At 30.2% G+C, this 25,889-nt stretch overlaps 4 protein-coding genes across 6 annotated transcripts; 1 reads left to right on the top strand and 3 right to left on the bottom strand.

The window, feature by feature from the left end:
• Positions 1-1,393: 1,393 nt before the first annotated feature.
• LOC119608941 (glycine-rich cell wall structural protein) lies at positions 1,394-5,583 on the bottom strand. Of its 3 annotated transcripts, none has more exons than XM_037963549.1 (5): positions 5,426-5,575; positions 4,981-5,308; positions 4,053-4,845; positions 3,458-3,793; positions 1,394-1,648 (listed from the first exon to the last, which is right to left on the bottom strand). In XM_037963549.1, the coding sequence occupies exons 1-5, from the start codon at positions 5,429-5,431 to the stop codon at positions 1,636-1,638; spliced, it is 1,476 nt and encodes a 491-aa protein (XP_037819477.1). In that variant the 5' UTR covers positions 5,432-5,575; the 3' UTR covers positions 1,394-1,635. The 3 variants fall into 3 exon arrangements, with proteins under 3 accessions (XP_037819477.1, XP_037819478.1, XP_037819476.1); XM_037963550.1 differs by lacking the exon at positions 1,394-1,648 and adding an exon at positions 2,132-2,660 and having other exon boundaries at positions 4,053-4,737; positions 5,426-5,583; XM_037963548.1 differs by lacking the exon at positions 1,394-1,648 and adding an exon at positions 2,132-2,660.
• A 2,070-nt stretch (positions 5,584-7,653) lies between these two features.
• LOC119608931 (spindle assembly abnormal protein 6 homolog) lies at positions 7,654-9,539 on the top strand. Its single transcript, XM_037963523.1, has 5 exons — positions 7,654-7,912; positions 7,975-8,349; positions 8,407-8,705; positions 8,763-9,304; positions 9,365-9,539. The coding sequence occupies exons 1-5, from the start codon at positions 7,730-7,732 to the stop codon at positions 9,451-9,453; spliced, it is 1,488 nt and encodes a 495-aa protein (XP_037819451.1). The 5' UTR covers positions 7,654-7,729; the 3' UTR covers positions 9,454-9,539.
• Positions 9,472-10,219, bottom strand: LOC119608932 (coiled-coil domain-containing protein 12). Its single transcript, XM_037963524.1, has 2 exons — positions 9,947-10,219; positions 9,472-9,884 (listed from the first exon to the last, which is right to left on the bottom strand). Exons 1-2 carry the CDS (start codon positions 10,084-10,086, stop codon positions 9,533-9,535), a joined length of 492 nt encoding a protein of 163 aa, XP_037819452.1. The 5' UTR covers positions 10,087-10,219; the 3' UTR covers positions 9,472-9,532.
• Positions 10,220-16,368: 6,149 nt separating this feature from the next.
• On the bottom strand, positions 16,369-24,639 carry LOC119608929 (SLIT-ROBO Rho GTPase-activating protein 1-like). Its single transcript, XM_037963522.1, has 2 exons — positions 24,229-24,639; positions 16,369-20,669 (listed from the first exon to the last, which is right to left on the bottom strand). Exon 2 carries the CDS (start codon positions 20,489-20,491, stop codon positions 17,357-17,359), a length of 3,135 nt encoding a protein of 1,044 aa, XP_037819450.1. The 5' UTR covers positions 20,492-20,669; positions 24,229-24,639; the 3' UTR covers positions 16,369-17,356.
• Positions 24,640-25,889: the final 1,250 nt, after the last annotated feature.

The following is a 25,889-nucleotide window of genomic DNA, read 5'->3' as shown; positions in this document are numbered from 1 at the left end:
CGTATGGCCTGTTTTTAAAGACAGCTATATATATGGCGCCATCCTCCTAGATTGAGTAAGTGATGTATTATTTTCGTTATTTGATTTGAGTTCATTAAAAAACGCCGTTATGTCCTAAGTTGTTTTAAAGGGAATCCTCCAAGCCGACCTACCTATGAAAAACACAGTAATGACTAGTACTTACCCAATAGCTTACAGTATTTGGTACTTACCCAATAACTTACGACGATTATATTACTTAAAAGTAGTCCAGTAACTACTTACAAATAACCTGATATGTAATTGCTTACCTTTTCGCTTTGACATTTTGTAATCGAATTTTTACACGAACAGAAAAATTAACTATTTCTGTGTGTTAACTATTAGTTAGTATCTTTTTTCAAAAAAAAGTATTATTTCCAAGCGATCGTGGCAAGTACTTGCCAAATAATGACTAAAAATAATTACTTAAATGCTATTGCTTGAATTCTATCATTTAAACGCCCTACTTAGTAATGAAAGTTTTTGCTATATATCTTCATATAGGAAGCTGTGAACATTTAAACATTTATGTAAAATTTGAGTTTTGAATGAGTATACATGTTCCGAGTATTAAATGGCCTTTACAAGGGTAAAAACAGTTGGTTTTTAATGGTCTCCACAAGGTGAAACGATATCACGACGTAATGCACCACACAAACGCGAGTGAAACGCAATTCCGTAGAAAGCCTGACGTCAAACATAAATCCTCAAGAAGTTTAGAACCAATTGGCAATCAGAAAGTTATATTTGCAAACTATTTTCTATCAAAGAAGTACAATCAAGTCATTAAGGATGGGTTTTTGTACTTAAATTCTGAAATTTGTATTAAATTTTCAAACTTAAGTCCTTTAGTTTGATCCAGCCATTAATTATCTAATTTACGTTTTAAGATATATCTTTTAATGAGAAATATTTATAGTTGGTTTCTTTAAGCCGTAATCGAACTCCAACAGAAATACATTAATTCTTAAAGCTTTCAATATATATATATATAGTACATATTTACATATCTTTTAAATTAATTCAATGTAACTCCTTCTAATCTCTAGACCTTACAAAACATCCCCCATTTTTTTTTTTTTTATTAATTTTATTTCCAAAGCGATTATGGAAATTCTTTTTCCCCTGTGGGGATATACAAATTACAATGTATTGGCATTATTATTATTGTATTCATAAAAATTACTCTCTTTTAAAGAGAACGTAAATAGGAGAGAGTGCAGATATAAAAAAACCCCACTAGGAAATATAATTTTTAAGAAATTTTAAAGTAAAACTGAAAAATCTGTAAAAACCAAAATCAGAATATAGAATACTAAACAAAAATTTATAATCTGTTATTTAGAAATAAAATTATTAAGGTTTTTTGGCGTAATGGATTTATTTCAAAAAAGTCAAATTTGGATAAAACTTATAAAATAGTAGTAGTACAAAAAATAAAAATAAAAATCTTTCAAAATAGTGCGGAAGACAGTCTTTTTCATTAACTTTAATACATAATACAAATAATGGGTGAGTAAGTAATGTAATTAAACTAAAATTGTTATGTACTTAACATACACTTATTATTATAGATTTAAATTTTTTCTAATTTAGTTGCGATGATTTGCATCCCTAGAAACGTTGCCTGTAAAAAGAAAGTATTAGAAAAAGAATTTAGTAAAAATATAAACATTAAAAAGAAACACAATTTAAATTAAACTTTGATTTAACTTGTATTTAAGTTGAAATATTAAATATTTTATTATTTAATCAAATGTTTTACCAAGTAGTTGTTATTCAACGCTTGTTTAACTAAATCTCCTGTTAATTTTAAAGTTTATTTCACTTTTTTGACAGAAACGTATATATGTATTCTGTGTTGTCGTAAATAATTAATTAGTTTCTTAAATTATTTTGTAAATTTGTATGTACTTACGAGAAACTATCCGCAAATTTTTTTTAAGAAATTTTATTGAAATCTCTTTACTGTTTAAGCTTTTGGAAAGAACTTGTCCAAATATCTGCTGAGGTAAGCGAAGTTTTAAAGAGTTAGTTTTAGTTTAAATTTAAACTGCAGGTTGGATAAATTCCTAGTTTTTCTTTATCGATTTTAATAAAACGCATAATGTGAGGTATTTTTAAATGATTTTTTTAATGTATACTTTTGTTGGTTTAGTTGGGAATTTCTTAAAAAACGATTGTTATACTTTTTTTATAAGTTTATAAAGGTTTATGGAAATTATGATTATAAACTTTAAATTAGATGATATTTTTTTTTTGTTTACAATTATGTATTTTGTTTAAAAAAACTAAAACGCATTATTTTTTTTTTTTCGGTCAAATAAAATAGTTGTTGTTTGTCGAAACAATCAATTTTTAATAATAAAAAATCTTAAAATATAACGTTTAATGTTACGTCGCATAAAAACTAATTCATTGCGTTTGGTACGATCTTACGTTACGTAACGTATTCTTTTTTAAACGTTTTTTTAGTAGTCTAATGTCTACACTTAAAAATACTATTTATTGATAGTTTTATTTTGTTTGCTTTTAATTGAAATTAATTTTTAGTTTTTCCTTTTAAATAAAATTTTGCTTTAGTAATCTTGTTTGCATTTTAATAGCGACGATTTGGCATATTTTGTCGAGGCGCATTGCTGTTTAAAAGAATATAAATTGTTTAAATTAGTTGTTTGCTTATTTTTTTATCTTATTTAGAATATATGTATATAGTATATGGAGTTCTTAAGCTAAACTAAGTTATTTCTCAACTATCCGTCCCACCTAAAATCTTTAACAGAATCGTCTGTTTCAAAAATTCATAAATTTTATTTCAGTTTATTCAATATTTTTTGCAACTTGAAAGAGTTTTAAAATTTCCGTATTCTATCAATTGATAGAATTGGGGGGATTACATTTTTTCCAAATTATAATATTTTTTTATTCTAATAAAATTTCAATATTTTTGTCAAAATTTTGAACGGAAATTTGGGAATATAAACATCTAATAATTGTTTCGATTGAGAAACTTTATTCGTAAAACAATGACTATTACAAATTTATTATTTCGAAAATTGTTACAGTTTTATATAGAAAACGTGTTTTTATAACTTTTTCGGTTTATATGTTTATACATTTTATAGATGTTTGTTATTAATTTTATAATCCTACAAATTTAGTCAAATAAACCAAGTTTTAATTTGCTCTTTTTTGGTTATATTTGCCTTGTTTTGTAAAAGTAGCTTCAACGCTTTAATATCGCCAATAAATTCCCTTATTATATCCATTGCCAGCATATTTTCAATTATAAAAACGCATTTTTAAACAACGTTTAAGCTTCACGTTAAAGACTTTAAACTTCTTAAATGTAAATTTCAAATAAAATTTGATTTACAATAATTTTCCCAAAACCTATAACTGTATAATATAAAGTAAACAATAAAACATAACTTACCGATTCATACCGCCACCACCTCCACCACGACCTCCTTGACCGCCTTGATTGCGATTTTGGCCAAAGCCACCTTGACCTGGACCACCTCCTAGTGGAGGAAAGTTTTGCTGGTAATTATCGCCCGAGTTCATATTAATGTTATTGCCGCCGGGTCCACCACGTTTAAAACCACCTCCTTGTTGGAAGCCACCCTGACCACCACGTTTGTTTTGGAAATTACCTCCTTGACCTCCTCCGCGACCTCCTTGATTACCACCACGATTGAAATTGCCACCACTACCGCCGCCGCCACCACCTTGTCCATGTCCAGTACTTTTGAAATCAATGATAATAGGACTGTTGTTATACAAAGCGAGCATAAGAGAAAAGAAATTTATCAATATTAGTAAAACAAGTAAATAAATCAAAAATTAAACTTATGTTCATATTGCTTAATTATATTAATAACAACTAGTTATTTTTACTGTGACAAATAAAAACAAAAGTTGCCCACTTATGAACTAAACAAATTTGCTAATTTTTACAAATTTCCATTAAAAAAACTCCATGCATGTTATCACAACTGTTTAAATAAATAGATAACTGCACTACTTACCCATTTGAAGGATTATTATTGCGTCTCTGGAAGATGGCATCATCATTGAACGAGTCACCACCATCATTGCCACCATAACCGCCAAATTGGTTTCCACCAGCATTACCACCATACTGTTGGAATTGATTTGAGGGCAAAGTAAAACCACGTCTGTCTTGTTGACCACCAAAGTTACCACCACCGCCGCCAGAATTACCCATATTGCCACTGAAACCACCTGAGAAATTGTCTTCAGCAAAATCATGACCACCTTGTGGAGGCATACCTCTACGTTGATCATTATTCCAGGAATTATTGCCATCACCACCGTAATTATTGGCATTCGGTTTTGGAGCATAATTACCACCACGAGGATTATGGTTAAAGTTACCAGCTGGACCGCCAGCACCACCTCTATTCGACTGATTGTTAAATCTGCCACCTTGATGACCTCCACCTTGTTGATTGTTAGGTGGACCGCCCATATTCATGCCTTGAGGGTAAGGGGCAGGTCTGTCCCCTTTAAAGCCTTGATTACGCATTGGTCCCACACCATTCATATTTTGATTTCCTCCACGGTGGCCACCCTGGAAATTACCACCACGACCACCTTGATGACCACCAGGACCACCACCGCCTCTGCGAAAACCAGGCTCACCACCACCTCCTCCGCCTCTTGGCATATTATTATTATTGTTATTGCCACCTGAAATATCATCGAGTTGGTTTTGTTGATCACCCAGTAGTTCCATAATGACACCGGCCAATTGCAAAGTGGCCGCTTGATTAAAATTTTGCTTGCCAGGGAAGCCAACTTAATTTTTATATAGAATTATTTAATAGGAAAACACAAAAAATAGAATTTATTATATTATTAAGGAATACCTTTTTGTTGGCTTCCCTCAAGCCTTACTTATAAAAATATTTTTTTTGGAACACCAAGACTTACCCATGATACCACGGCCGCTGCCACCACCTCTACCTCCTCTAGGACCCATACCACCACCTTGATTACCACCTCGGCCACCACCGCCTCCGCCACCTTGCTTTCTTTCTTTAGCTCTTCCATGTTCCACTACTATGGACTGGCCCTTGAACTCACTAGCATTTAAAGCAACAATGGCACTCTCCGCCATTGCGGCATTTTTCATATGCACAAATCCACAACGATTCATGACATCACATTCCACTACGATACCATAATTCTCAAATAAACGTCTTAGTTCTTCTGGTTTTGTGCCTGGTGGCAGACTACCAACAAATACTTTGGTAGGTTGCTAAAAGCGAAAAATAAAGCCATTAATTTTCCACAAATTGGTTAGAAAAAAAAATGTGCTAAGAAAATTTGTTATTTTCCATCTGTGTGGAAAAATAATATTCTCTAATATACTTACCGCCATTTTCCTTAGTTTTGTGTGTTTTTTGTTAATTTCCTATTTTAGTTTTAATAAAATAAAGCTATTTTTCCAAAATTTTGTTATAAAATCTACTCTTTTTTTCCTCGACGCGGCTTTTTTTTATGTGTGATGGACAGAGCACTGCGCCGACATATATTAACGGCGGCGGCGACTGACACTAAATATGTCGGCGGCGGCTTAAAATCGACTGTAAGCCGGCTAAGTTTTCAACTACGTTTAGTTTTTAAATTTTCAACGATTTTAAATAAAAACGGACTCCGAGAGATCAGAAAGTGGGATTTTGGAAGCAAATATATTGTTTATAACAACAAAACAGATCAAGCTCAAAAGTTGTGTGAGAAATTATGCAGGGATGAATAAAAAATTCTTAAAAATTAAAAACAAATCCTTTCTCCAAGTTTTACGAGGATCTGCCGATATTTAACCCTATCCTCCATATAAAACGTAAAAACAAAGATATTTTATTTGTTTATTTACTAGCTATACCCAGTGTGCTGTGCTACCCTAAAAGCAATATAAATAAGAAATCCTGTTAACGATTTTGATGATTCTAACTACAATGGTTTTCCAGATATACAATTTGTTACATATGGGAGATTCCACGCAAATTATTGCAATTTCTCTAAATGTTCTTCAGTAAAATTTGAAGATTCTAGCTCTAATAGTTTCTCAGATATACGAATTTTTCTATTTAATTCATATGGGAGCTCCAAGCCCCCCAAAATTGAAGAATTTAGTCCTATTAGTTTCCCAGATAAACGAATTTTTGTATTTAATTCATATGGGAGGTTCCGCTCCCCTCATTGGTAGTCTCCCAATTTATTACCCAAAATGTTTACATGGATGTTAAAGTTCTTCCAGAACAACATCATTTAAAGGGATCACAAAGAGATTGAAAAATATTCCAAAAGTTTCACTTTGATAAAGAGATAAATTTTCGTTCAATTAGGATACTTCGTGTTTAATTTTATGTTTATATATTCAATATTTTAGAAAATTCAAAAGGTACCAGTTAAAGAACGAAAAATTACCAGAAATACTCCAGTTTAAATTTTCATTCATTCAAGTCCCTGATTGCTTAGTTTTATGTTTTTAGGTTCATTATAATAGAAAATTCAAATAGTACCAGTTGAAGAACGAAAAAGTACCAAAAAGTCCCGTTTTATATGTTCTCACTTACTCCATGCCCTACAGGTTTAATTTCATGTCTATAGGTTCAATATTATAAAAAATTCAAAAAGTACCAGTCGAAGAAATAAAAAGTACCAAAAAGTCCCCTTTTATATGTTATCACTTAATCCGGGCTGTACATTCTTAATTTCATGTTTCTAGGTTCAATATTATAAAAAATTCAAAAAGTACCAGTCGAAGAACGAAAAAGTACTAAAATGTCCCTTTTTATACATATTTATTTGTATGTTTCTATGTTTAATTTTATGTAAAACTCAAAAAGTACCAGTCGAAGTACGATAAAGTTCCCCTTTTATAGATTCTCATTTACTCCAGGCTCTAAGTGCTTAATTTCATGTTTCGAGGTTCAAATTTTGTAGCAAGCTCAGTCCAGTCAAAGAACGAAAAAGTACCAAAAAGTGCCATTTTATAGATTCTCATTTTCTCCGGGCTCTACGTGCATAATTTCATGTTTCTATGTTCAATTTAATAGAAAACTCAAAAAATACCTTTTGAAGAACGAAAATGTACCAAAAAGTCCCCTTTTATAGGACCTCACTTAATCCGGGATCTACATGCTTAATTTCACGTTTCTAGGTTCAATATTATACAAAAACTTAAAATGTACCTTTTGAAGAACCAGGTTCTCACTTAATCGGGGCTCTACACGCTTTCATGTTTCTTATAATCAGAATATATAATAAGAATATATAATTAGAATATAGAAAATTCAATATCGGAGTGAAAAAATATAACAACACAGTTGTAGAAACTCGTAGGAAGACTACCTCAGCAAAATTTGCTGGGATTGACATACAAACACATATATTTCATATGCGACAATTTTGCTGAGATACCCCGCCTCTCAGTAGCTTTGCTGAGTTCATAAAGTCCATATAAAAAAACGATTATTGGAAATTTTTGCTGAGCCTCAGCAAAATTTCCAATTTTCAAAAACATACTAAAAAAATCAACCCTGTAGGTAACTTGCTCCGAGCGTTTTTACACTACAAGTTTTAATGTAAACAAAGCAATTATAAAAAGAAGAAGCATTATTTACTGTACGAAAACTGGCAAAGATTATTTAAAATTTATTTTCAAAATAAAAAAATGTTTAATTCATTTCCTATGCCCAACCAGGAAGATGATCACTTTGCAAATATAAATTACAGCAAAAATGTCGAATGTATTTTACCAACGGCCGAATTAATGGTAAATTTTCGTTCGAATGGTTTAAAAGCGCAGAAAGCCTGTTTTGTTTACGCTGAAAAACTAGATTTTAAAGGATTAATAGTAAGCTAAAATAAAATTAATATAAAGATCAGTTAATTAAAAATGTTTAACTTTTACTTTAGCAACTAAGATTGACGGAAAAATGTGATCAACGCAAAATGTATATAACGACGGTGGATAGCACCTCGTTTCAGGAATTGAAACAGGATCAATCATTACATGTCACCTTTGCCGGTTTTATAGAAAATCTGGTCCATATATTGCAAGACTGTCAGGCTGGCAAATTGGAAATATGTCTGGTTCAACTGCAGCAGGATACTAGAGGTATAGGTTTAAGTGATACGGTATTGAGTGCTGGCCAAATGAATTGCAATTATCAATTGCAATTTGTGGAAATGCGTCCATTTAAGAATTTAATACATTTATGCTTGCCCTGTCGTATGGCTCCCCTGAATGTTGTATTGTTTTATATGAATAATATATTGGATGTGTTGCAGGTAAATATTTAAAAGAATCCATTAAAGCTTTAGCAGTAAATAAATTAAATATTTTAGAAAAAATGCCTTAACCACGAACAAACGTCACAACAATTGCAACATGAAATACACAATCATATACGGCGTATAGATCAATTAGATGCCGAGTGTTTGAAACTAAGGGAAAATCTAATGGAAAGCACCAGAAGTATAAACCAAAAACATGCTGAAGAACTGATGCAATTGCAAGAAAGCTTACGCAAAACGGGAGAACAAAGACAACAGGATAGCGAAAGAAATCGTAAGACCATCAATGCCCTGCAGCAGCAAATAGATAAATTAGTTTCGGAGAAAAGTGCAATACAAAGTGAAAAAGTGTAAGTTTAATTTGTCGTATTCTAATTATCAGATAGATAAACTTTCTTCTTAACCAGGCAAGAACTTAAACGAAATGAAACGCTTAATGAAGAGTTAGCTGCCTCAAAAGCAAGAATATCAAATCTTAAAGAACAAAATGAAAAGCTACACTTGGAAATATCAGCTCTTAAAAATCTTGAACGTAAACATGAAATGCATTTGCAAGATTCACGCAAAGAGATCACTGAATTAAAAGAAAAACTTAAAAAGTATGATAAAAATAAAGCTGAATTGGTGGCAGAATTAGAAGCAGAAAAGAAAATTAGTCAGACTAAGAGGCAGGCCTTGGAAATGGCTACCGAAGAAATTTCAAAAGCAAATCAAATAATTATGAAACAAAATCAAGAACTAAATAAAATGAAGAAAACTATAGGTTGGCGTACAGAAGTGGCTTTGCAACAGGAACAGGCCATAAAACAAAAGGATTTGGCTTTAAAAGACCGTGAAGAGGAACTGGTTTTTCTCCGGGCTACCGTGGAGTCCTTACGAAGAGAAATACCCAGAGAGCTGGACTCTATGAGGAAATTTGCCAATTCTTTGGAAACGAAATATACAGAACGTAAGCGAATTTTTCAGTTTAAAACCAGAAAATGTAACTTCATTTCTTTTACTTTTTTAGAAATAAATTCCCTGAAAATGAAACTGCAGCCTTTGGACAAGGAAAATATAAGACCTTCTAAAGATATAAGCAGAACAGCAAGACGTTGAATTTAAAAAAATCTATCATTTAGCATTAATTTGTTTATTTAGCATATAATATAATTTTAAATATATATTTATTTTCACATCATTCATCCTCGTTGTTTGTTGTTTCTCCTGCGTGAGCTGTAGCCACATTGACTGCCTGAAATATATCATTGCCTTGCTGATTCTTTTTCAGTCTTTCTCTGATTAACTCTGCTATGGCTTTTTGTGTTCTTCTTTCCAAACGCTCTAATTTCTTAGAAACATCTCTTTTTAGATCCCAATCTGGCTTACGGGGTGCTAAATTTGTTATATCAATCTCATCTATAATAATAGGTTGTTTCAGCAACTCCAATTGATCTTCAACTGCTGTTTCTATGTCGCCGGAAGGTTCTTGGGGTAAAATCTCGCCTTCGGTTGTTTCATTTTGTGGCCTATAACTACGGAATATGGGTCTAGAAGTAAAATGTTATTAATTTAGTTAAAAATATTTAAACAATTTTTAATTTAAACTTACTTGGGTAACTTTTCTTCTTTTTGGGGGTCATTTTTATTTGCCTCATTTTTCTTGGCCTTTTCTCTTAATTGGCGTAAACGCTCTTTACGTTTTATTGATTCTTCCGTTAGTTTACCTAAATTACTTTCAGACGGATCCATATTTTTGGAAAATTAACTTATATATTAAATAAAATTGTTTAAAAATTAAAAATAAACAAATAAAAGATGTTTTCCTCTCTTTTAAACGTTTGTTATTGTTTGGTTATGTTTACATTTTTTTTTTTTGGCTAAGGATGCCATATTTATATTGACAGTTGTTTTGAATTAAAATGTGTCATCTCTTATTTTGTGTTGTGTTTCATTCCATTTTGGAATGAAACAAATTTGTTTACAAGTGGTGAAATAAAAATGGCATTTTTACAGTTATTTTGTAAAACGAATAGGAATTTGTCAGAGAAAATTGTAAAATTGTGTTAAAATTTTAAAATATGTGAAATTATGTGTTTATTTGTTGAATATTGTCAAAAATATGTGTTTATGTGTATTTAGTGATTGATTTTAAAGTATTTTGGTGTTTGTTTTGTTGATTTTGTTAAAGTGCAGCTTGGACAAATATGAAGACTTCTTTCTCATTTTGGTAAGTTTTTTTATTTTAATATAAGAAAAAGAGATGTTTATGTTAAATTGAAGTATTTGAATTGTCCACATTAGTATTCCATCTCAATATCAATGGAATTTTATCTAACACATTCTTAATTGTGAAATAAATGGGAAATTCCTACAATAAACTATCAACAACTTTTATGATTAGGGGGGTCAGTCCGTAATTTCTTTATAAAAAGTGTGGTAGAGCAGTTAAGTATGTAAGAAACCTGTTGGAGACCTTTCTTCAGTAGTTTTTTTTTCTGCAAGCACTTTAAACTAGTTGAGTTTGCTTGAAGTAGTTGTACTGTTACTAAAAGTTTATCACTATGGACAACCTTGATTTATGTCGTTTAAGGTAGGCTTGACTCTTCACTTAATATCACAAGAGAAATTGTTTTGTGTTTCTTGAAATAGAGTATCTTCGGTTCGTTTTTTACAGGACGCAAATTTAACGATAATATGAAATTTGCCAAAATGTTTAAAATCGGCTCAATATTTCCTCTAGTCCCCATACAACCCCCGAATATCGCTTTTGAGCTCATAGTATCTCTAAGAAAACGATAAAACTTAGGTTTCAATTATAATAACTATTGTCGTAATGATCGGTCCTCATTTGACCCTAGACCCTATACAAAGTACCCTTCAGAAAAAACTGTGCTTTAAGTGAGACGGAACTCAGGTGGTCAAATATAACCACTTGTAGAATATCGAGACTTCTCTGGCACACTCTTACATCGGATAGGTCTAGGACTGTCTTGTCTTCTTGTAAAAACTCGATTAGGCTTCTCACTTGTATAATTACTGTGTACTGTATGATTGGACATATGTCGGAAACTACTGTAGAAGCTGTTTGGATGAGAAAGAAGAGAAATTGGTACAACGCCTTCTGTGTGACTGTCCAGCCTTACAAGAGCACATACTACTATATCTTGGTAGAGGTCTTTTCCATGATCTGGACTATTACTAGTAAACATTATCGGTTTTATTAGAAAAGCCGGCTGGTTTTCAAGGGGACCGCAAGAACCAAGTAGTCAACGAAATTAGTTAGGGAAACCAATCTCTCAACATAAGAGAATGGTAATTCTAAGGGTATCACAATGGGCCACAAGGCCTCCGAGTGAACTCGCTAAATAGCGAACAAACCAATTTCTAAGAAAACGATAAAACTTAGGTTACAATTATAATAACTATTGAAGTAATGATCGATCCTCATTTGACCCTAGCCCTCATAAAAAGTACCCTTCAGAAAATGAATTGAAGATCAAAATTCACTTATAAACATTGGTATCACTATGAAACTGTGTACAAATAAATTTAATGTAAACTCTAATAAACATACTGTAGATATAGAAACAGAGTAAAAAAAATTTTGAGAAGACATAAGGCTGAATACTGGTCTTCAAGATTTGATAATTGTGATAATAGAGGAATGTGGAAGATTCTTAATAGTAGGATTGGTGGGAAAGATTTCAATCCTTTGGATTACCATGATCCTGATACCTTCAATAATTACTTTGTATCACAGTCTGAGAACATTGATTCCACACCTGATTTTACTTCTTTTTCGAACACAGGATTCACTTTTAGATGTATAGAAAGAGTTGAACTTCAATACCATTTTTCTCTTGTGAAATCTAATTCACTAGGTCCTGATAATATTCCCGTAAAATTTTTGAAGAAAATATATCCCTTCATTGAATGTTATCTTATACATATCTACAACACAATTTTAACCACCTCAATGTATCCTAATGAATGGAAGATTTCCCGTATTGTACCAGTTAAAAAGAAAATAGGGACAAATGTATTGGAAAACTTCAGACCAATAAGCATTTTGAATTCATTGGCAAAAGTGTTTGAGGCAATACTTAAGGACCAAATTATAAACCATGTAAACTCAAGAAAATTATTGGATGATAGCCATTTTGGGTTTCGAGCAGGTGGGAGTACTTCAACACTATTGCTAGCGCTAACTGAAAAAGTTCGTAGTGATTTGGAAAATAAAAGGGTATCAACATTAATTTCCCTAGATTTAAGTAGGGCATTTGATACAATTAATTATAACATTTTGGTGAATAAGTTACATTCCCAATTTAATTTTTCATCCGTATCATGTCGTCTCATTTACTCGTATTTATTTGGCAGAAAGCAATATGTGGGCTTAAAGGGTATTAAATCTACAGTAAAGGAGTATGCCAGTGGATTGCCACAAGGCTCTATTTTGTCCCCATGGTTGTTTTTATTGTATGTAAATGATTACTCTAAATTTATAGATAATAATAGATGTCACACATACATGTTTGCCGACGACATTAATTTACTGTTTAGCGGGGATAAGGAATTTATTGATGCACATGAAGTTACAATAAATTATGTGTTGAACCAGACTCTTATTTGGGCCACCGTTAATAAACTTAAGTTTAATCCAGGGAAGACAAAAGCATTGGCATTCGGTTTAAGTAACGGATATAGAGAATATATAAATATTACTTTTGATGGAATTAATGTTGACTTTGTTGACACAATGAAGTGGGTGTAACATTAGACAGTGGCTTAAATTTTGGGCACCATATATCGGACGTTTCTGCTAAAGTCTGTTGTGTATTGCGTACTTTATATAATTTAGATTGTCACTTACCACTACGGGTAAGAATCAATCTAGCCCAATCACTTCTAATGACACATATTCGGTATTGTTTAGAGATATACAGTGGAACAACTGGAAGTCAAATTAGGAGACTGCAGCTTGTATTTAATCGAATAATAAGATATGTATTTAGGCTTAATATAAGAGATCATGTATCCGGTTATGCAACGCGATTTTTATCATGCTCATTTAGAAATTTTATTAATGTTCATAATTTGACAATAATGTATCGCATAATGAAAGATAAATCACCAGAGGCTCTTTTTAGATGCTTTAATTTATCGCAGTCTACGCGAAATCCTCATATATTACTGCCCCGAATATCAAATTCCTCGTTTGAGAGATCATTTTTAATAAGAACATCAAGGTTATGGAATTCGCTTCCCATTGAATTAAAGAACTTCAATCTTTCCATTCCAGTTATTAAAAAGAAATACTTGGAGAATTTTATGTAGCTAATTTCCAGCATAAAGAATTTATAAAATTGTAATTTCATATATATAAATGTATATAATTAGATTATACATAGTTGTACAAACATTACCAATTATAATATATTAATCATATATGGCCCTTTAGGGCTCGATTAAATAAAATGAAAATAAATAAAATAAATAAAAATAAATAAATAAAAAAATAAAAATTAATGAAAATCAAAAAAAAAAATGTATGCGATGTTTTTTATTAAAACCAATAAATCTTATAAATAACTTCTTATTCCTAATACTTCTCGAAATAAAACACAATTGAATTTAATATTTTTTAACTTTTTGAAAGTATTTTTAATATGTATTTTTATTTAAAAATATATAGTTTATATGAATGTATATGTTTTAATTTAATGATAAGAAGTTATATGCTTCATTTTTTTTTCTTTTATTTTATCCTTTTTTTCACTTGCAATGAGTAATCGTAGTTGTTGTTTTTATTTTTATTTGTAATATTATTAATACGTAATAACTACCATAAATTATTTAAAATTCTAATAAATGTTTTTTATTATTTTTTGTTTGTTTTTGAATGAAGATTGAATTGTATTCGACGAAAAAGACAAATAAAAAAAGAAATATTCAACTTGTTGAAAACTAAACTGATTGACAGCAATTAAACAAACACAATCCATATGGTTTTTATCCAATTTATATTTATTTTTTTTGTTTGTTCTTTGCTTTATAATTCTACTGTAAAATACTTCTACTTTCGATGACATAATAATATTGATGAGGATGATGTTTTTTTTATTTTGTTGATGATAAGATCACGATAATGAGATTATATATTGTCCGTATTTGTTTTATTTTAATTTAGAAAATTTGAATTTTATTATTGCAATAAAATTGAAATTGTCACCATAAATTAAAAATCCTACGAAAAATTCGAATTTTACACCATTTACAATTACTGAACAGTTATCGTTGAGATACTATGTTCAATTGTTATTGATATTTACTATTGAAAATGATGTAAAGATACCGAAAAATGGGAAATTAAATAAAAAACTAATTAAAAAAAAATAACACTACTCTGCAAAACTATAAAATCAAGCAAATTTATTAGAGAAATAAAATCTTCTCACTCTTTGAGTTAAATATGAGTAATTTTTGTAAAAAATAGCAAATATATTTTATATTATTTTTATATATTGTATAGTAAACGAGACCTAGGGCTCAAAAATTCTAAGCTAAAACACAAAAATTTAAAAAAATAAAATGTTACATAAAAATACAATATGATGAAAATTAATAATAATACATACAGCTATAAAAATAAAAAAAATTATAAGACCTAAATCTGTAGTTCTATAAAATTAGTCACAAAATGCATATTATGAGAGACTTGAGTTTTGGGATTTTTTTTTCCTTCTTAAAAATGCAATTTTCAATTAAATTTATTAATGCATTAATTACATACAAATTTAAATATACAAATATATATAAATGTTTAAGTATGAACATGTTACTACTGATGACGATGATAATTATTAATTGTTTATTATTAATGTTAATGAGGCTGAAGACGTAATGAAAATGATACCTAACTAACTAAAAAAAAAAATAACACAAAAACTATAAAAAATATTTGTTTTTGCATAGAAAACTTATGGAAAAAACAAAAACAATGGTATTATGGCATTGATTTTTTTTAAATACATTGTAATTTGTTCAGTATAATTATTAAATAAAATATTTTCTTTAAAAATTGTTTTTGCTTTAAATGCTAATGATGTAATAGTTTGTTCTTTTGTTTTTTTGTTTAATTAAATATTTTTGTTGTTAGTTGTTATTATTAATAGTAGTAGAAAAATAATTTTAATAGTTATTTTTGATTTTGAGTTTTATTCAAAAAATATTTTCATTTTACTTTTTTAATCTTTGATTCCTATAATTAATAAGTTTAAGTCTGAGTTGTTAAAATTGTGTTAATAATTTTAGTAGTTTTCAGTTTGAGCATAAAATATTGACTTTTTTATTATTATTTTTGCGACCAAGTGTGGAAAGAAATGTTAAAATTTTTCAATTTTGTTGTTATTAAAATGACAAATTTTGTGTGTTAAGGGAAATAGTACAGAAAATATGTTGTTATTTTAATTATTTAATTAAAAAAATTCAATTCATGAAATAATTTGTTGTGATATGTTTATAAATGAATTTAGTTTAACATTTTCCAAATTTCTTTTTTTAATCAATATTGTTTTTAGTTTTGTGAATTATTATTATTCAAAGAATTTTAATTTGAATGCAACGGTGATTTTAAGAAACCTTTGAGTATTTATTATAATGTAAGCGTTTGTCTTTGTGTTTCTTGGTTTCATTTTGAAAACTTATAAATAACAATGATTTCGGTTTAATGTTCTTTATTTTTTGCAGTCATATTATTTCAAATTAAAAAATAACACGTAATAAATTTTAAAATTTATAAAAAATTTTATATTTTTAAAAACATTAAAATTAAAAAAAAAAATTCAAATTTAAAAAAAATATTTAAAATTTTTAATAAATTTTAAAAATTTTTAATTATTTTTTTTTTTAATTTGAAACTTTCTTTAAAAATTTTAAATTTAATTAAATTTTCTTAAAAATTTTAAATCTAAAAAATTTAATAATTAAATTTGTAAGAAAATTTTGAAACTATTTTGAATAATAATTTAAAATTTTACATTCCTTTGGCAAGTAAAAATTTTAATCAACTATGAGCAAAGGGTTTTTATTTAGCAACTCTATTCAAATTTCCAAGTATTATTTCTATATTATTATAAAAATTATATACTGTTTGTTCTGTTAAAATTGTGACTCAATTGGAGATTCTAATATCATTTTAGTTTTTGTTTTAAACTACTACTTTAAAAGAATATCTAAACATTTTAGGTTAGTAAAAAGATTTTTATGACACAATTTCACTGGCACTAGTTGTTTGATTCAGCTGTTTAAATCTATAATAATTCACTTATTGAAAAAAGTTAAAACATTGTATGTATAAAAACTGTCATCTATTTTGTTTTGAATTTTAACTGAAATGTACAGATTATTAGATTCTAAACATGTTACATTATACAAACTAACATTTTTTCAATTAAGACCTATTTTCGAAATGAACTAACACTATTAAATTGTCATAATCTATCAGCCAACCTCTGTTTTAAGGAATCTTAAGAAGCAGTTGTTCTGTTTGAAGATTATACCTATAAATGAAAATTAATTTCGTTCATTTTGGCGCAACTTGTCTGGTATTGTTAATACGGAAATGTCATTGATAACAAGCTTTTTTCGAATTTCCAGTTACTTAATGAATTGTTGACTTTAAAAATTAGATTATTTTGCTCAGACTACAAATTTTTCGAAAGATTCGAAATTCTAACACTTTCCCTATTAATGAGTTAACAAATACTATCTGTATGTATTTTATGTATATTTGTATGCATTGTAGTAGTACGAGTATTTATGTTTAGAATAGTTATTAAGTATGTAAATAGTAAGTATAGCACTTGTTAATGAATTCTTTAATTTACTTCCGTTAATATTAATATGTAATTAAGAGTGTTTTATATAGTTCAATTGCTTACTTTTCGATACTTTTTTTACGTTTATAGTTTTTTATGTGTGCGTTTTGTGATCTTTGTGCATTTAGATTCCTCCACTTCTATACGGTCGTCTCGAATTTTTCTATCTGTTCATCGTAGGCATTTTGAAATTCAATAGCATTCTCAAAGGAATGCGGCTCGTCGTGGTATTGTTTGTTTTTGTTCTTGATAAATTTAATTAATGAGTGATTAGTAGCTGCTGCTAGAGCATTTATTGATGCTGATGAAGTCGATGAGATTTGTTGTGCTGTTGATGTATGTGCAGTAGCTGCTGCTGCAGCAGAATGGTGCAGAAGTGGGGGAGGAGGGGGAGTTGTAGACGTATGATGCAAAGGGCCATCATTTGTTAGAATAGAGTAAGCACCGTCTACGCAAGAAGTAGAGGAAGAATCACCACCTGTAGAAGTATTATTACCACTAACACCAACAATACTAACACCACCACCACCAATTGCTTGATGTGTTGCTGTTGTTGTTGCAGAACCTATACCATTATTACCACCACCACCATAACCGCCAGAGACGCTGCCACTGCCACCGCCACCAACACTGCCGGCAAGACTACTACAACTACTACCACCACCTGTTGATTTAGATGTTGATGCGTTTGATGTCATATTATTTGTGTGGGAGATGGAAGAACAGGATGCGGCATTGGCATTGGCAACGACATTGGCATGTGAAGTGGCGGAATTATTGGTATTGTTAAAATAAACATCATTAACAACATACTTTGCGATATCTTTATTGTCTACTAACATTGAAGTTGATGAAGAGCAAGAATTCTCTAAGTACAAATGTTCCATAGATTGGGAATTTTGTGCGGGTAGACGTACTTCATCTTTGAGCTTAAGCGATATGTATTTGTCGGGTACTAAACCCTCTCTACCATTAACCGAACCCTGCCACCAATCGTTTGATACTTGTTTTCTTAAAATTATACAATCACCCTTGGTCAGCGACAGCTCACGACTGGAACGAGCATTGAAATCAAACTGTGCCATGGCTTCCAGCACCTCGGATTCATCTTCTGATGGATAAGCATCCGATTCCGGATCTTCTGTAAGGACCTCAGACGGCGAATCGCCAACATCCATATCGAGCGTGTGAGGCGATATATACTTTTCGTATTCCAGACCACCCAGTTCCTTGTAGAACAATTCTTCGTGGTAGATAATCATATTCTTTATAAGTTCATTTACTTGGTTCTGATACTGAACTTGATCTTTATCCTCGGGAGCTGGCATTAGTGTGGGACCAAAGCATATGGCTAGATTGTAGGCGTCCATCATGTTCTCATCGGCATACTCGGACAGATGATTGAGGAAAGCAAAGAGATAGCGTATGACTATGACCACTGAATTGGGAAGATTTTGCAGAAATTGTCGTATGCCCTTAACCATATCGCCCTTGGTTTGCATCTCAGCTATCGAAATGAAACTCTCAAAGTAGAACTTGGGAAACAGAGGAACTCTCAATTCCCTTAAATATAATTTTAAAACTCCAGCAACGGAATTTATGTCAGATGCGTCGGTGGTATCGGCCAAAGGGTCTTCTCCTCTTTCGAAGGACTCTTTGAAGTTGGCTATTTCTACTTGTGATCCGGACACTCGAAAGATGCCTTGATGATGCAACCCATACAGGTTTATGACACGTATACAACTGCGAATGATCAAGGGTATGTCTTCACCAGTACATTCAAGGTATTCCTCCAAGGAACCACCGAATAACTTCGGTCTTCCTGACTGATTCTTTCGTCCTATTCGTTTGCGTTTGCTGTTTATGGGATGTTCCAGTATTTCGGTGGTGAACGCTTTATTATTGTCCGTCAATAGCATTTCTCTTAAATACTTGGCTTTTGCGTCGAGGCGCGCTATGCGCGATGTGCCTCGTATGTATTCTCGTATCTTATTAATATAAAAGTCTTCGACTTCTTCTTTTTCAGCCTTGAGTTTGGGATTAAATGCCATTGTGGCACCGCCCTTTTGCAAAAGGCTTTTATTATGCTCCGTAAAAGCGGGGCTTACATCACAGTCCTTGCTGTTGAAATGTTCTAGCAACTTAACTTCAGCCATCTCTAGTGTCTTCCAGATCTCCTCCGATTCGGTGCGCAATGAATTTAAACGTTGGCCTATTAATTGCAAACGATGTTCCATGTCTACATAAAGCTCCTTTTGGACGCTTTGTTCTAGCAGATCATTACTGAACTGGCCTTGGAATTCAAAACGTTTGGGTATCATAAAAGCGGCATGATACTGTTCCATAAACTTTTGTTTATCCTGTTGACTATCGATGAGGTGAATGACATGAGCCAAATTGTCTGCTTGACTTAAGATGGCCCTAGCCCTGCCTTGATCAGCCGTAACATGCATTACCAGGCATCTGGAGATCATGGAACTGAAGCCCAAATCCATGCAGTCAATTAAATCACTTAAATCATCGATAAAATACTTATGTATGGTTGTATTGGAAGATTCCAAACACAGTTGATACTCATTTTTAGCCTTAAGAGCCTTCATGCGAGCATCCGAGTATTTGGTGCGACGCTTCAGCACCTCTTTTTCGATCATGCGGTATTTCTTACTACTACGGAGTTTCTCTTTCTGTATAGAGTGTTCTAATTTCTGTTGTTGGGATTCAGCAGTCATTAGTTTTACTTCAGCTGCTTTCCATTCTGCTTCATATTTCTGATAGGTTTTCATGGTGGCATATAACTCTTCCAATACTCGTAATATCTCTTCGTGTATGTCGTAGCCAATGGATCGGCATTTCTTATATATCCTTTGCACATCTTCAATGGTCGTCTGTAGTGATGAAACAATATTAACGGAGTACAATTCTGACAGGGTGGCATGATCTTTGCTTAATGACTGCGTCTGTTCAAGCAGATGCGACCAGCAGGCGAACGCCGAGAATATATGCCACTGTTCACGTTTCTGTTTTTGTTCCTTGTGTCTGGCCTGTAGGCTACGCACGAGTTTATCCAAATTCTTACTGTATTCTAGTTCTAATTCACCCCTTCGACGAAAGAGATCTTGTAGCTCCTGTATGAGGGAGACTTGTGATTCGACACGGGCATCTAAGCACCTTAAATGTTCGTTTAATTGTTGTCGTATATTATTGAATAGAAACACCTTACGGGTGGATCCAACTCGTTTCATGGGACTTTTTAACTCTTGTTCGTTTTCATCCATTTTGTTGTTGGACTTTTGTTTTGTGTGTGTGTGTGTGTTTCTTTTAGCTGAGCTTATTGTGTTGATTAAGGTCTGCTTAATAATATTTGTAGTTTTTTTCCTTCTTCTACTACTTGTTGTTCTTTTCCTTTTTTTCTACTACTGCAATTGCTTCTGTTGATATCGTTGTAGTTTAACTCTTTAAAATAAATAATAAAAAAAAGTACAGATGGAGATAAATTAGTATGACTAAAATATTAAATATAGTGTGGGAGATACATAGTTCATATAATAATTTAAAATTATAGTGTGGTTTATAAAATGTTGAGTGGAATCAGTAAAGTTTTGTGGCAGTAAATACATATTTTACAAAATGTTTTATAAACTTATTGTGCTCTTAAAGGAATTTGAAAGATAATTTAATTTAAATATATAATTTGAAGTGTATTGCATATATCTGCTATACATAAAATAAATGAATAATCTTGTAATGAACTATGGACTAGGGAAAGGGAAATGTATTTATTGTTTTATACAAAATCCTGGAATAACAATTTTAATGTTACAATTTGAATAGAGCTCACTGATGATTTATAAAAACGAATTTAATTCTAGTGCAGTTCTAGTTCAGTTCTAGTTCAGTTCCAGTTCAGTTCTAGTTCAGTTCTAGTTCAGTTCTAGTTCAGTTCTAGTTCAGTTCTAGTTCAGTTCTAGTTCAGTTCTAGTTCAGTTCTAGTTCAGTTCTAGTTCAGTTCTAGTTCAGTTCTAGTTCAGTTCTAGTTCAGTTCTAGTTCAGTTCTAGTTCAGTTCTAGTTCAGTTCTAGTTCAGTTCTAGTTCAGTTCTAGTTCAGTTCTAGTTCAGTTCTAGTTCAGTTCTAGTTCAGTTCTAGTTCAGTTCTAGTTCAGTTCTAGTTCAGTTCTAGTTCAGTTCTATTTCAGTTATAGTTCAGTTCTAGTTCAGTTCTAGTTCAGTTATAGTTCAGTTCTAGTTCAGTTCTAGTTCAGTTCTAGTTCAGTGCTAGTTCAGTTCTAGTTCTGTTCTAGATCAATTCTAGTTCAGTTGGCTTCACTAAAATCTAATTAGCTCCAATGAACTATTTGTTAAAGACTCCAAGAAGTAATTTAGAAACTATTTATATCCTATGTGCAAAAATCTTAGATTTTAATTTAAATTATACAAATTTTACTCAGAATGAATATAATTGAACTAGACTTTCGAATTCCAAATTTGACAAGACTTTCTGTAATTAAGATTACAATTCAAAGATGAATAAATAATAACAGCGAAATTCAAAATTTCTTTTTATTCAAACTTAAATTTAATTCTTAATTAAAATGACAATTAATTGCAATAATTTTAAACTGAATAGCAAGTTAGTATTTAGTATTTTTTCCAATTAGAAAATTTTAAATAGTAGCACTCTCTAGAATCTCTTAAGTCCAATATGATAATGTATCCTACGTAATAAAAACGTTAAAACAAAACCTACTCTCCAGTGAACAGGTGTTGTGTATTGCAACTTAATTTTATTTAGCAGCAATAATTTTAAAAAGGGTTGTAATTATGTTTTATATTTCCATTTCTTGTCATAGAATTGCATTATGCGATAGGTACATTACAAAAGGTTACAAACATTGTTGTTGCAAATTGATCATTTATAAATAAATGGATGACCTTGAGGGACGGGTTAATATACTAAAGGTTCTTTCAATTGAACATAATTATGAATTTTTTTTGTTTTTTTATAAATTCTGCAAATTTAAATACAAAGAATAAATAGGAACAAAATACATAACTGTCGTTAGCAAAAAACTAACAAAAAAACTCAAAACAAAAGGAAAGAATGTTTTTTTTTATTAAAACACATTACAAATTAGCAAAATTGACTGACCAACGACCACCACTGCACCGTCGATTCACTGATAGACTTGTCTGACTGACCACAGACAAACCACCATATACTATATACACCAACAACACAATAACAACAATAATACTAACCACAAACTACGGTTACAACAAAACAACAGCACGAAGAAAAAACGACGCACTCACTTTACTACTCAATCACTTCACTATACAACACAACACATATTCGTGCAAACACACACCACTCATGATGGTTGTATCAGGTTAGAGCTGAGGGATGGAATAAATAGTTGATTGTGAACGAATGGTACCTTTTGGAATAAATTAAATAATGAGTTATTTTGTGCAAAATTTATACAAATGAGTTGATTATCATTTGTACAAAACGGAATAAAAAATTGTAGGTACACTTTTGATTCCGATTGTACCAAATCTATATCTTTTATAAAACAAAAACATTTCATACCGGCTTCTATAGCCAGTAGTCTAATCAATCAATATAAATATGTAGTCAATAGACTAGTCAATAAACAAGTCCATTTAAGCAATAAAGTAGAATTTATAGTCTAGAATCTAGTGAATAATATAATAGTGTCTAGTCTCGACAACAGACTAATCTATAGGATAGATTAGTTCATAGATTAGACAAAATATTAATCTATAGATTACGCAACAGACTTGTCTATATACTAGACGACAGACTAGTCTATGGACTAGACAACAGGCTAGTCTTTAGACAAATGATTAGTCTATAAACGTTGAAACAAGTTTTTAATTTAATTCGCTAATTCGATACCTAGTCATATATATATATAAAAAATTTAATAATTTAACGATGTATAAAATCAAAATAAGCGAAAATGATTGATTAATCAAATACAGAAGTGAAGAGGAGTTAGGAGTTATATGGTATTGAAAATTTAAATATTAAACCAGTACTTTTGGTAGGAATATTATTTAAATAAAGAGAAGCTTGAAATTCCACATGATCTTAAAATTGTAGGATAAAACTAATCTTTTTTTTCGATATGACAAATATGTAATGTCTTTTATGATTAAATGCCGAACTGCCGAAATTGTGATCAAAATGTTAAACATCTGGATATTTGGCAATACAAACTTAATAAGGACTTGTTGCTATCGGTTGGTTTAGAAATTGTACCTAGTAAAACTAGATTTTTTATACAATAAATAAGCTTAACAATTCTTGAAATTGATATACAAATATCGAACAATTCAAAAAAATCAAAAAGTCTCTGGATAAAATATCTAATCAGCCATTTAATTAAACAAGTTGCAAAAATATGCAAAAAAGTACATTATTTTATTATCATGGTACATTTTGTCATTACGATTTCGCATCCCTGGCAGCGCACTATGCATACATTTATTTTTCCTTACATTTTTTGCTTTTTTTTGTTTTTGTTTTTTTCTGTTAGTATACTAACGAAAAGTGATTCCGGGAGTCTTTAATTTTTTTCATATGATTTTGCAAAAATCAAAGATTTTGCATTCTATAACATATTTTATTAATTTGTTTATTCCACACCTCATGGCTTCTTGTAACTTACCTACTCAAGCATCTTTTTATTTAAGAATTTACATCATTTATAAAATAAAACTCTAAACACACTATTAAATTAATGGCGTTTCTTTCATTATTCCACTCAACAAAACCACACAACCAATCAGCCATCTAACCATCCATCCACTTGAGAAAAATGTACATATTTTTTTTTTGTTTTTCTAAATCATAATGTAAAATAAAGTGTGTGCACTTTTTTGCTAAATAAATTTTGTTTAAAATATTTTAAATTTATAAAATATTTCGCACTTGTTTAGATTTTTACTAGAACGAAAACTATTTCATGCAATTTTATTTATTTACCTTATTTTATAATAGTTAATCTCACTTAAGTTATCAACGTAATTTTGAATTTATTTCTTCGTGTTTTAAATTAAGTATAATTCCATAATTTATTCTTTTATTTTTAAATTTTTCAAACAAACACTCGTCGTCACATTTACAACACAAACATAATCATTTTAACGTACATACAATTTTATTATTTTTTATTATTAGCAATAACTTTTTGTTTTTTTATTTTATTCTCCTTATAATTATTTAAAACTTTATATATTTTTTTGTTGTTTTATTTAATTTTAAAATAATAAAAAGCCCCTTAAATTGTAAGAGTGCATTTAATTTAAAGCAGACAAGGAGTGTGAAAATTTCTGATCTGAAATCGTATTTCTTTTTTTTAGTTTTTTCTTTCTGTTCTTTTTCTTTTAGTTCCTCGCAAAGTAAATTAATAAAGTAGCATCACTTGAACAGCTGACTATTTTTTTTAAACTAGATAAATGAAGCAAGTTGTCAAAGTTTGTTTTGAAAATTGTTAACATTGTTTACGTCGCCATTTTTAAATTGTGTTTTGCTATTTGTTAAAATTTGTGAAAAGTTGAAAAAGTGAATTAAAAGTGGTTTTAAAGTAGTTTAAAAGTGTAATAAATTGTATAATATAATAATAATATAATTAAATTGTTAATATTTTTAACTTAAAAGTAATATTTTTTATTTATGTTTTGTTCACATTGTTGTTCAAGGAAATTTTATTTTGACACAATCTTAAATTATTCCAAAAACAAAATATATGTGGTTGTTGTAGATGTTGTTGTACAACAAGAGATGTCGCTACTTTATTAATATACTTTGGTTCCTCGATTCTCTATATTGTTTCGGCGACACCCCAATGTACGTACAACATGTTTATATGTATGTAGTTCTTTTATTTAGTTTTATTTTTCTGTTTCCTTCTCCGTTTATTACCATTTCTTTTGTATATACACACATTTAGACATATCTACATATATCTTTTTTTATTTTGTCTATTTGGAGAGGACTGTTGAAGGTTCATTTTTAGCTTTTTGCTCATTTCTTTGTTTTCGTAAACAAATGCAGAGTTGTCGTTGTACCTCAAAACAATTTCAAATATTTTATAACCATAATTTTATTTCACAAATATTTATTTTATGAATAATAATGTTTATCATTCTTATTCTACATATTTATTGTTTCAAAGTAAAGTCGAATGCAGTCAAATTAATTAGATTTTTAATAGAATTTTGTAATTTTAGTTTCATGTTGCGAGAATCAGCAACTCTGTATTGTGGCAAGTGTTGTATTTGAAAATGAGAATTGTTTTTGACACATTTCTTTTGTATTTATTTTCGTTGTTATTTTTATACAACAAGGTGTTACAAGTATAAATTTTATTTGTAAATACGAGAGTTTTTAGTCAGCCTGTGGTATGGAATTTTATATAGTTAGTTGGTTGGTTGGTTAGTTAGTTAGTTAGTTAGTTAGTTAGTTAGTTAGTTAGCTAGTTAGTTAGTTAGTTAGTTAGTTAGTTAGTTAGTTAGTTAGTTAGATAGTTAGTTAGTTAGTTAGTTAGTTAGTTAGTTAGTTAGTTAGTTAGTTAGTTAGTTAGTTAGTTAGTTAGTTAGTTAGTTAGTTAGTTAGTTAGTTAGTTAGTTAGTTAGTTAGTTAGT

This window comes from Lucilia sericata, unplaced genomic scaffold (assembly GCF_015586225.1).
Source record: "Lucilia sericata isolate MDLA Ls3-8-SP2 unplaced genomic scaffold, ASM1558622v1 Contig000901F_arrow, whole genome shotgun sequence".
In the NCBI taxonomy this organism is placed as follows: Eukaryota; Metazoa; Arthropoda; class Insecta; order Diptera; family Calliphoridae; genus Lucilia; species Lucilia sericata.
Note: the sequence above shows the minus strand (reverse complement) of the source record. Positions and strands in the feature narration are given on the sequence as shown.

Bases quoted from the DNA above. Each gene is read 5' to 3' on its own strand.
- LOC119608941 (XM_037963548.1), bottom strand. The intron at 4,846-4,980 runs GTAAGTCTTGGT...ATAAAAATTAAG, and splicing joins CAGCGGCCGTGGTATCATGG to TTGGCTTCCCTGGCAAGCAA. The intron at 2,661-3,457 runs GTAAGTTATGTT...TCTTTTAAACAG, and splicing joins GGTGGTGGCGGTATGAATCG to CAATGCGCCTCGACAAAATA.
- LOC119608932 (XM_037963524.1), bottom strand. From the start codon at position 10,086: ATGGATCCGTCTGAAAGTAATTTAGGTAAACTAACGGAAGAATCAATA. The intron at 9,885-9,946 runs GTAAGTTTAAAT...TTTTACTTCTAG, and splicing joins AAAGAAGAAAAGTTACCCAA to ACCCATATTCCGTAGTTATA.
- LOC119608929 (XM_037963522.1), bottom strand. From the start codon at position 20,491: ATGGATGAAAACGAACAAGAGTTAAAAAGTCCCATGAAACGAGTTGGA.
- LOC119608931 (XM_037963523.1), top strand. From the start codon at position 7,730: ATGTTTAATTCATTTCCTATGCCCAACCAGGAAGATGATCACTTTGCA. The intron at 7,913-7,974 runs GTAAGCTAAAAT...CTTTTACTTTAG, and splicing joins TAGATTTTAAAGGATTAATA to CAACTAAGATTGACGGAAAA. The intron at 8,350-8,406 runs GTAAATATTTAA...TAAATATTTTAG, and splicing joins ATATATTGGATGTGTTGCAG to AAAAAATGCCTTAACCACGA.